At 31.8% G+C, this 11,655-nt stretch overlaps 2 protein-coding genes across 6 annotated transcripts in view; both read right to left on the bottom strand.

Annotated features, from left to right (window-relative positions):
* Positions 1–4,446, bottom strand: part of LOC107040730 — an 8,745-nt gene extending 4,299 nt beyond the window's left edge. For 2 of the 5 annotated variants that reach the window (XM_015260939.1, XM_015260943.1), the window contains exons 1-2: positions 4,301–4,446; positions 4,021–4,226 (exon numbers count right to left, since the gene is read on the bottom strand). The gene's annotated coding sequence lies outside the window, so the exon portion shown is untranslated. The remainder of the gene's footprint in view (positions 1–4,020; positions 4,227–4,300) is intronic. The other 3 variants (XM_015260941.1, XM_015260942.1, XM_015260940.1) reach the window with 3 other exon arrangements.
* Positions 4,447–6,288: 1,842 nt separating this feature from the next.
* On the bottom strand, positions 6,289–11,209 carry LOC107040701 (glycerophosphodiester phosphodiesterase 1). The gene is made up of 5 exons (XM_015260900.2): positions 10,577–11,209; positions 9,224–9,399; positions 8,932–9,133; positions 6,833–7,062; positions 6,289–6,744 (listed from the first exon to the last, which is right to left on the bottom strand). Exons 1-5 carry the CDS (start codon positions 10,889–10,891, stop codon positions 6,603–6,605), a joined length of 1,065 nt encoding a protein of 354 aa, XP_015116386.1. The 5' UTR covers positions 10,892–11,209; the 3' UTR covers positions 6,289–6,602.
* Between the last annotated feature and the right edge of the window lie 446 nt (positions 11,210–11,655).

Here is an 11,655-nt window from a genome sequence, read left to right as displayed (position 1 = left end):
AACGTTTCAACCCCCTAGGAACTCAAGAAAAATTTGAAAAAATTTGAAGATATGGGGAATGATGTGTTCAATGTGATGGCGACAAAAAACAATGGGGTACCGGGGTGAATAAGAGAGATATTTCAACCCGCCGTACCCATTTGATCCCATGCTTTCTCGAGGTTCGTCATGCGAAATAGAGGATTTTCCGCATTTATTTTCTCGATGTCTAGTTCCAGGTGCGGGTTTGAAATTTCGTCAGATAGATGAATACAGATTTCTCCAATGATGGAGGGAAAGAAAATTTTTTTTTTAAATCTGTTTTTAAATTCACTTGGCACCCTTAAATTTTCTGAGTCGATTTCGTAATCGGTGAGTGAATTGTGAGTTCCGTAATTTTTACTGAACATTTCTCTCCGTGAACGTCAGAGCATTCATTTGAGCCCCGTTTGACCCAAAGTTTTTTTTGCATCTTTTTTCAAATTCACTTGGCACCCTTAAGAGGGCTTGCTGCAACCCGGCCTGATACAAAACAATCATCTTCGAATTGAAATACTCGTCCCCCAATTTTGTATAAAATATACTTGAAACAAGTATATTTTATAGTCAATTCAGGTTTATTTTTTTCCGGGAAGAGGCTGTTAATTCAAGTTTTTTTTCCGTGTTGAAAAGAGCAAAAATAATTTGATTGTATTGGTGAACGATATAAGTTGGTTTTATTATACTATGAGATGGGGTCTACACTGTCAGAAATTTGTTGAAATTCCATGGAAGATATAGTAAATCTCATGAGGGTAATTTCAGTGGAACTTGAACTCGATAAAAATTGCCGGATCTTCACGGAAAATTCAGACGAAAAATTTTAACAGTGCACGACACAAACTCCAGTCCAATGTTTACTAAATAATATAAACATGTGATAAAGCCTGACGAGAAAGAAACCAAGAAATCAAGAAAAAACTATGGGCTTTGTGACTTCGATATTCTTTATTCAGTCTCGAAGCGAGAACACTTCTTCTTAATGAAAACCAAGTTCAATTGCTCATATAAAACTGGTTTTTATTTATTCACCTGGCTTCCCATAAACCAATAAACAATCAATGATGTTCCAACGACAGCTTGAATTTCCAAACTCACTCTGAAAATTGAACATTAGATACAATTCAATTTTCAACAGATTGAGAAGTCAGAAAATTTCTTGTTTGAATTTTTTAAATTTTCACTGTTTTTCAGTGTCGTATGGACCTGAATATTCAAGAAATTGACTGATTCGTCAATGAAGAAATACACAGGAATGTCATGTCACTTTGTCGTTGTTAAAATTTTCAATCTTTCACTTGAAATTTCACGAGGAATTTTCTAATATCTTGGTCTTTCTTGTCTGAAATAACAATCTCAATTAGTGATTATGAGATAATGACGGGCTAGATGATGCCGAGATGTGCACTGTTACAAAATTTCTTGAAATTTTAATCACTGTGTCAATTTCAAAGGAAAATATTCATCAAATTTCTCATTCATTTTGAAAATTAAACAAATGGGTTTTTCATGTGAAACAATCATCGATTTTCCAAAGAAAGCTTGAACTACATACATTTCAATTTTCAATAGATTAAAAATTCAGAAAAGTTGTGTGAATTTCGAAAATTTTTAATGTTTTTCAGTGCCGTATGGGCCTGAAAATCGAGAATTACTTTCATTCAAAAAATTAACTGATACATCAATGATGAAATATCCAGGAATTTCATGTAACATTATCGTTCTTAAAATTTTTAATCTTTTACTTGAAATTTCAAGAGTAATTTTCTAGCATCTAGGCCTCTCTTGACTGAAATAACAATCTCAATTAACGATTATGAGATAATGACGAGCTAGGTGACGTCAAGACGTGCACTGCTGTCAATTTCAAATGAAAATATTCATAAAATTTCTCATTCATCTTGAAAATTGACAAAAATTGGGGTTTTCCTGTTGAACAATCATTAATTTTCCGATGAAAGCTTGAATTTCCTAACTCATTCTGAAAATTGAATATAATATACAATTCTATTTTTAATAGATTGAGAATTCAGAAAAGTTGTTGCCCAAATCATTTCCCAAAATTATCTTGCCCAAAATTTTCAAACATTAATAAACAATCATTAACTTTCCGATAAAAGCTTGAATTTCCAACTCAAAAAAAATTTTTTTTTGAGTTTGGAAATTCAAACTCAAAAAAAATTGAAAAAAAATGAAAATTGGAAATTGAATTGTATATTATGTTCAATTTTCAATAGCTTGAGAATTCAGAAAAGTTGTTGCTCAAATCTTTTCCCAAAATTATCTTGCCCAAAATTTTCAATCATTAATAAACAATCATCAACTTTCCGCGAAAAGCTTCAATTTCCAACTCAAAAAAAAAATTTTTTTGAGTTTGGAAATTCAAACTCAAAAAAAATTGAAAAAAATAAAAATTGGAAATTGAATTGTATATTATGTTCAATTTTCAATAGCTTGAGAATTCAGAAAAGTTGTTGCTCAAATCTTTTCCCAAAATTATCTTGCCCAAAATTTTCAAACATTAATAAACAATTATTAACTTTCCAATGAAAGCTTGAATTTCCAACTCAAAAAAAATTTTTTTTTGAGTTTGGAAATTCAAACAAAAAAAATTGAAAAAAAATGAAAATTGGAAATTGAATTGTATATCATGTTCAATTTTCAATAGCTTGAGAATTCAGAAAAATTGTTGCTCAAATCTTTTCCCAAAATTATCTTGCCCAAAATTTTCAAACATTAATAAACAATCATTAACTTTCCAATGAAAGCTTGAATTTCCAACTCAAAAAAAATTTTTTTTTGAGTTTGGAAATTCAAACTCAAAAAAAAATTGAAAAAAAATGAAAATTGGAAATTGAATTGTATATTATGTTCAATTTTCAATAGCTTGAAAGTTCAGAAAAGTTGTTGTTCAAATCTTTTCCCAAAATTATCTTGCCCAAAATTTTCAATCATTAATAAACAATCATCAACTTTCCGATAAAAGCTCCAATTTCCAACTCAAAAAAATTTTTTTTTGAGTTTGGAAATTCAAACTCAAAAAAAATTGAAAAAAAATGAAAATTGGAAATTGTATATTATGTTCAATTTTCAATAGCTTGAGAGTTCAGAAAAGTTGTTGTTCAAATCTTTTCCCAAAATTATCTTGCCCAAAATTTTCAATCATTAATAAACAATCATCAACTTTCCGATAAAAGCTCCAATTTCCAACTCAAAAAAATTTTTTTTTGAATTTGGAAATTCAAACTCAAAAAAAATTGAAAAAAAATGAAAATTGGAAACTGAATTGTATATTATGTTCAATTTTCAATAGCTTGAGAATTCAGAAAAGTTGTTGCTCAAATCTTTTCCCAAAATTATCTTGCCCAAAATTTTCAATCATTAATAAACAATCATCAACTTTCCGATAAAAGCTCCAATTTCCAACTCAAAAAAATTTTTTTTTGAGTTTGGAAATTCAAACTCAAAAAAAATTGAAAAAAAATGAAAATTGGAAATTGTATATTATGTTCAATTTTCAATAGCTTGAGAGTTCAGAAAAGTTGTTGTTCAAATCTTTTCCCAAAATTATCTTGCCCAAAATTTTCAATCATTAATAAACAATCATCAACTTTCCGATAAAAGCTCCAATTTCCAACTCAAAAAAATTTTTTTTTGAGTTTGGAAATTCAAACTCAAAAAAATTGAAAAAAAATGAAAATTGGAAACTGAATTGTATATTATGTTCAATTTTCAATATCTTGAGAATTCAGAAAAGTTGTTGTTCAAATCTTTTCCCAAAGTTATCTTGTCCAAAATGTTCAATCTTTTTCAGGGCCGTATGGGCCTGAAAATCGAGAACTACTTTCATTCAAGAAAATAACTGATACATCAACGAAGAAATATCCAGGAATTTCATGTAACATTGTCGTTCTTAAAAATGTAAATCTTCTCCCCATAAATTTCAACAGTAATTTTCCAACAGTGTGAGGAACGAGGGGTTTTTCATTTTCTTGTACATACCCGAGGCTTTTTATTTTAAAATGGCCTTTGAGTCTCGTGTGTTTCTGTCGGCAGACCGCGACCTCGAGAGTGATATTTTTTTTAATGCGCTCCAGACTGTGCTCATTTTTTAATCCGTCCGGTGTTGAGAATTTTTTTGGGGAAAACTTTCTCACTGATTTTTCGGGCGATTGAGGACGGCTGGAGGCGCCCGGGACGTGTCACTCCTGGGGGGTATTTAAAAATTATTCAATGCTTAATTAATTAAGAGGATTTTTTACAATTACAACTAGAAAATTACTTCCATGTGCTGTGACTAACAGTTACTAACGTACTATAGCAGTTCACCAGTTGATGTTTGTACATTCGTGAGTATAGTGTACACGAAAATACACGAGTACAGCGTTCGGCTTTTCCCCAAGACGATAAAACGTGCCTCAACGCAGGCCTTCAAGCCACTGAACTGCTCTGTGGGGGGATCTTGAACGTTTTCACTTCTATTTCTTTCTTGAAAAGAGCAGTGGGTGGGTCTGTGACGCGAACAACGCCTTGAGAGGGGGAAATTATCATTATTTTTAAAATTTTGGGTGGGGGGGGGGATCGGGGGGAAAGGGAAATCAAATATTCATGTGTAGTTATGATTTCGTTTATTCTCGGAGGGCTTAAAATAAACATTCAGCTTAATAATGGAGATTTAAGAGATAGGGATTGATGAGCCGCCGTGAAATGCGCATTTACTGAGATCTCAATGAACCTGATGCCAATCTACGCTCTGAATTTTTTCTTAAATTACTTCAGGGTAGGAAGTAATTTACATCAAACTGAATTATAAAATTATAATGGTTTTTCATTCCTATGCAGTTCTAGAATTTTCATACACTGGTATTAGAATTTTATCGGACAGAAGGATAAGAAATTTTGAATTTTGCAACAATAGATTTCTCATACACGTTTCACAAAATTATATAATAATAATTACAATAATAATAATATAATTATATTATATTATAATTATTGTTATTACATTATATTATGTAATTATATTCAATATATAATATATTATTATTATGTATTATATATATATTGAATATAATTATATAATATAATACAAAATTATATTATATATTAATTAATTAGGTGGCATAGTAATTTTGATTGACACTTGTTAAAAATTTATGATAAGTATCGGAATTTTATAGAGTACAATTCAATTATTATCAATCATTGTTGTTTACTTACGTCAATTTATTTCCGAAATAATTCTTTCTCTAAATGTAAGTGACAGGGCAATCAGCGTCACATATCGTCCTGGACGATTATGTTGTTTCCGAATGGAGCCTTTGTAATCGTTCAAATTTAAGTTTTGGATTTTTTGTATTATACCGACCCAATGACAAAGATTTTCTTCAATTGTTCGCTAATGAATGGATGGAATTGAATCTTTTTTTTTTTTTTCAAATGTAGGTACTGCTGAGCCCTGTCAATCGCCATTAATTAAATTTTAATTCATTGATTAGTTTTTTTAATTTTCGATTTTGTCGAAAATCGATTGTCCCACGATAACTAAAAAAATGTTCTGAATTGATTGAATGATCGCTTAAATATTTGTTTGGATGTCCTTTTGGCCGAGTTCGAAGATGAAGGCGGTAGCAATAATCGTTATTTTGATTTTTGAAAATTGCAAAAATTTTGTATTTTTAGAAAATCAGAATTCCGGGGATATCTTTGAATATCATGCTTCAAATGAATTCAATCATAGCTTAAAATGTTTGTTTTGATGCCATTAAGTCGAAGTTAAAAGATGATAACGATAGCTATATTGGTTGATTTGATTTTTATGATGATTGTTGAAAATTTCGAATTTTTCCTGAATTTCCCTGAAAGTGAGCTTTCTGATGGTTTCTTCAAATGTGACGTTTCAAATTCATTCAAGCATGTGTAAATGAAATTTTTCTATTAACATTTTATCGAAGGGCTGAGGGGAGAGATAGAACTGTAAAAAAGACAATCGGTTGTATAGAAGAAAGGGATAATAAGAATAATGGTGATGATAACATTCAACTAAGTTGAAAATCTGGCAAAATTAGTTGAAAAGAAATCTTATTCAATTTAATAAAATGAAATACACAATGAATTATACATGATAGAAGGAAATGCTGCGCAGAATAATCATTCGGAAGCACATTGCTAATTTATTAGCAAAAATAACTACTATATCCAATACAAGAGCAATTTCCCACTTGTTAAATTTTCGGGGGAGATCGGGCGACGGGAAATCAAATATTCATGTGTAGTTATTATTTTCTTTATTCTCATCAGGCTTAAAATAAACATTCAACTCAATAATGGAGATTTAAAAGATAGAAATTGATGAGCTGCCGCGAAATACATTTTTCTTGTAAATAAAAATTTTCTCTTTCAAGTTTATCGATAAATTATGGAATTGAGAAGCTAGACTAGATGTTATTCCAATTGTCGTTGAGTAAAATCGATTCAAGGTACTCGTAATACTGCGATAATACAAAAATGTGCTATTGCGCGTTTTCTTAATTGATAGAGTCGTACAGTATGACAAAATACGAAATTTGCCTTTATTGACATTCTCATGTTATTCTCTCGGCTAGGAGCGTGTCAGTCAAGTACGCAATCTTCAGGGTTTTTGAGAAATGAAGCTTCTCAGATGGTAAATTCACACTCCAGGCTATTACACGAATCCCCCTTCTGCGCCATTCTCCAATAGTTTTTCTGTGCAGAAGATTTTATTTAGGACGAGGACTGAAATAGATTGTTCTATTCCACATTAGATCACTCAGTTGTGGTAATTACTACTCACGGACTTATGATGTCTTTATGTAACAGGATGACAGAGATACCAATGACATAATACGTGAATCTTGTCAATGCCCAGTCGTGCAATGCGTCTAGGATTCGAGCAGTTGAGTGCTGAATTGGATTCGAATATCTTGCGGGTCCTGAATCATTCAGTCCTGAATAGGAAACTGTGGAGAATACTCTCGGTCTGTAGGAGAGACTCCCTACAATGTTCGAATCTTTTCTTCTTATCTGTAAAAATTTCAGTACATTTTTCGGAAATTTTAACGTCTTGCTTTATAATAAATTATTTTTAATGTTGAATTGACGTTTTTCTTGGAAGCATTAAAATCGTTCGAATTTAAGTTTCAAACTTTTTGCGTTACATTTTTTTTCAAATGTAGGTATTGTTGAGCTTTATCCATCGACATTAATTAAAATTTTCTCGATAAATTATATTTTTGAATTTTTGAAATTAAAAATCGGTTGTCCCACCATAACTCAAAAAAATGTTCTGGATTCATTGAATGATGGCTTTAAAAAATTCTTTGGATGTCTCTTCGACCGAGTTCGAAGATGAAGGCGATAGCTGTAATCGTTGTTTTGATTTTTAGAATAATTTTCATGAAATATTATATTATATTTTCGAATTTTTGGAATTAAAAATAGGTTGTCCCACCATAACTCAAAAAAATGTTCTGGATTCATTGAATGATGGCTTTAAAAAATTCTTTGGATGTCTCTTCGACCGAGTTCGAAGATGAAGGCGATAGCTGTAATCGTTGTTTTGATTTTTAGAATAATTTTCATAAAATATATTATATTTTCGAATTTTTGAAATTAAAAATTGGTTGTCCCACCATAACTCAAAAAAATGTTCTGGATTCATTGAATGATGGCTTTAAAAAATTCTTTGGATGTCTCTTCGACCGAGTTCGAAGATGAAGGCGATAGCTGTAATCGTTGTTTTGATTTTTAGAATAATTTTCATGAAATATTATATTATATTTTCGAATTTTTGAAATTAAAAATTGGTTGTCCCACCATAACTCAAAAAAATGTTCTGGATTCATTGAATGATGGCTTTAAAAAATTCTTTGGATGTCTCTTCGACCGAGTTCGAAGATGAAGGCGATAGCTGTAATCGTTGTTTTGATTTTTAGAATAATTTTCGTAAAATATATTATATTTTCGAATTTTTTTAATTAAAAATTGGTTGTCCCACCATAACTCAAAAAAATGTTCTGGATTCATTGAATGATGGCTTTAAAAAATTCTTTGGATGTCTCTTCGACCGAGTTCGAAGATGAAGGCGATAGCTGTAATCGTTGTTTTGATTTTTAGAATAATTTTCAAAAATTTTGTATTTTATAAAAATTACAATTCCGTGGATATCTTTGGATAAAATGCTCTAAATTCATTCAATGATAGCTGAAAATATTAGTTTCAAAGCCACTCTGTCGAAGTTAAAAGATCGCTACGATACCTATATTCGTTGGTTTGATTTTCATGATAATTTTTGTAAATTTAAAATTTTTTGTGAATTGCTCTGAAAGTGAACTTTCCGATGGTTTCTTCAGATATGTTTCAAATTCATTCCATAATGTAGATAGCATCATTCTTCCATTCGATTTATAGAAGAATTTCGGAAATTATTCTCATAGCATTCAAAAGTTTGTTGATTTCCCATCTTTTGCAAAATTTATTTCCACTGATTATTTGAATAAAAAAAAAAGGTTAAAATTGATTCAATTATCATTAAAACGACCTACTTCGACTTGACTTTCATCAAATAACCGGATGGTACAGATATATTATTTCACATTTGAAATTTCATCAAATATTAAACTAAATTAAAAACATAACACAATTGATTAAAAAAGAAATTCCACTGAATTGAATAAAACGATGAATTGTATACTATTATCAGCACAAAAAAATACTGTATTAATATAAAAGCAAATTCCCACTTGCTTTATTCCAATTTTTCCAATCCAACAGAAAAATAAGATTGAGTGAAAAATACTCTTTCATTTCAATACTATCTCATTCTGAAAACCTTGAAATAATCATTCAAAATAGATTTATCATTCAGTTTTCCTGGAATAGTGCCCATCCTACCATATAGACAATAAATGGATAAAAACTGGTGACGACAGCCTTTCTGTACAACTCCGGATGCTTTTTATAAGTCTCCAAGATCACCGAGACAATATCAAGGCTCGTTTCCTTAATATCAATGAACACTCTGAGGTCATGATTCAGACACTGCTCGATTGTGTCGCTGAACAGAGCTATCCTCTCCCCCCCATTGAACTTTTCCCTGAAATGAGGACGAGAATCATCAATCAATGTATCTCACATCGGTGCAAGCAATTCCCGATGAATAAGTAATTGAGTTCTTCTTATTTACTTCAATGGGTGGTTGAACGTGATATCGAGTTGCTTCAACTCTTCCCAAGTCATCTCTTTGACGACCCCCGGCCTCCCAGTGAGTCTCTCCACGGTTTCATCGTGGAAGATAATTGGAATGTGGTCTTTGGTGAATGTTAGGTCGAATTCGACAGCAGTGCAGCCCTTTTCTTTACTCTGAGGACGAGATTAAGGGGTTTTGAGAACTGGAGGGATTAATTGGGCCGTTTGTTAGTGATTTTGGATGAGGATATCCGAGTATTCTCTGTTTTTCGTTGCAATTGCTCTGGACTTTTGTTGTTGAATATTGTGAATAAGTGAGAATTACTTTTTAAACGATTTTCTGATCGATTTGAATTGACTCCAAATTTCATCTGGGGCATCCATCGAAAAATGCATTAAATTTTTTTTTTAATTGATTTTGTTTATGAAAACTCATTATTCTGATATTTTTACAAGCACATTTGTACAAAGAGTTAAATGGAATGATTGCAAATATTATTTTCTTTCAATAGGAGGAAAATAATGAGGAACATGGAAATTTAATATCGTAAATATTTTTGCTAATTAATTTTCTTCACGAAACCCTTATTTACATTTTGACAAATCCATATCTGCCCAGAGTCCAATTGCTATCGAAATTTCTTATAAATTCTTGAAGTGAATTAATGAAAACTTTAAAAATCTGAAAAAATTCCCCAAAAATTCTATATTTAAAAAGACTTATTCCAAGCCATTCTGAAAAATCTAACGCCGGAAAAAATTCAATAAAACATGACATGTGTAATTAAATATGATGAAATAATTGAGAATACTTTTTTAACCAATTTTCTAATTATCTCAAATTAATTTCAACCCTTTTACTGATTCAACTAGGTAAAAATTTTGTTAATTAATCTGACGTCCATCGAAAAATACGTTACGAAACCCTTATTTACATTTTTACAAAAACATATCTGTCCAGAGTCCAATTTCCCTCCAAATTATTAGGGGAGGGTAGGGTAAAATGGACAATTTAGACTTTTTTAAAATTATTCATAACTCAGAAACAAATGTATCAATGGAGCTCAGTTTAGGCTCATCACAAAGGCAAAGAGTTGTTCTTTGTACTAAAAAAAAGTGATTAAATTTCATCAAGATTTCAACCCGTCACTAATATTTTGAAAAAGTCAAGTGTCCATTTTACCCCAACCTCCCCTAATAAATTCATCAAGTTAATGAACGAAAGCTTTTAAAAATCTGAAAAAATTCCCTAAAAACTGATAATGAAAACCGAAACAAAATAACAATTTCGGAATTGAATGCAAAAAATACAGGGATCTCCTTGATTAATCTACATGGATTAATGAATTACATTACGAAAAGCTGACAGGCTGTTCTCCGGATAATCGTATCCTCCACCCCGATGTGCGACTACCCTCATGCAATACTCTCCCCCATGACCATTACCATCCTCAACGTTAAACGGATCAACTCCCAATACTTGATGAACCGTTTTCTCGTTCACAGGGACATTCTTGACGAACCACAGTGCAACGAGAATGGCCAATGTACCCCAGAATATCCAGGGTAACGACAAATAGAATAATGTTGATATGAGAACAAACCAAATGGTCTCGGTATAGATCCATACGAGAGCACTGTCCAGAATCAACTTGAGAAAGGACATGATTGTCGATTAATTGTCACTTAGTTACTGGCATTATCACAGCACCTGGGGTATCAACTATCACGAGAATCTATTCTCATAATTGAGCAACGTCATTACGGGGCAGGACAGGGCGAGGGTTATGATAGCTGTGCCCTATATTCCCCTGATCGAGGTCAATGTTGAACAAAAATACTGGGATTTGTGAGCGAGTGAATGTGGGGAATGTTTGGTAGATGAAGTATTGAGTGAAAGCGGTGAAAGCTTTATTATTTGGTAATTGTTAGTCAGGGGAGAGTGTAAATAACAAAATCTACTGACAGCTACGCTTCTACTGACGGGGGTTGGCAGCAGTGGGATTACACCCCTTTCTATAAGAAGTGTTGGCTTGTTACGTCCCGAGCTGGTTATTTTGTAATATAGATGGCGGGTCCGTTGCCCGTGGAGTGCTAAAGCACTCTGCTGCACAAGTGCGGGTTTTATTTAAATAATTGTACAAAAACACTGGATTTATGTAGAAGATAAAATTTATAATGAATATATTTGCACTTTGACTTTTGTTGACAATAACAAATAGAAACTTTGAACACAAACTCAAAGGAAGAGATCTCTAGATCTTCACTAGTCCGCGTAGGTGGTGGATCTGCTGTTAATTCTAGTCTTAAAATTATTCTAAGTCTAACGCGCGAAAAAGTCATCCCACTCGAAGGAGTGGGGAGCCAATCATGTCCTTGAACTTGGTCGATGGGGTTGGTCTTACACCCCCACAACCGTTCGCTCTAACC

This window comes from Diachasma alloeum, unplaced genomic scaffold, assembly GCF_001412515.2.
Source record: "Diachasma alloeum isolate Michigan unplaced genomic scaffold, Dall2.0 Dall_scaffold_00340, whole genome shotgun sequence".
NCBI lineage: Eukaryota > Metazoa > Arthropoda > Insecta > Hymenoptera > Braconidae > Diachasma > Diachasma alloeum.
Note: the sequence above shows the minus strand (reverse complement) of the source record. Positions and strands in the feature narration are given on the sequence as shown.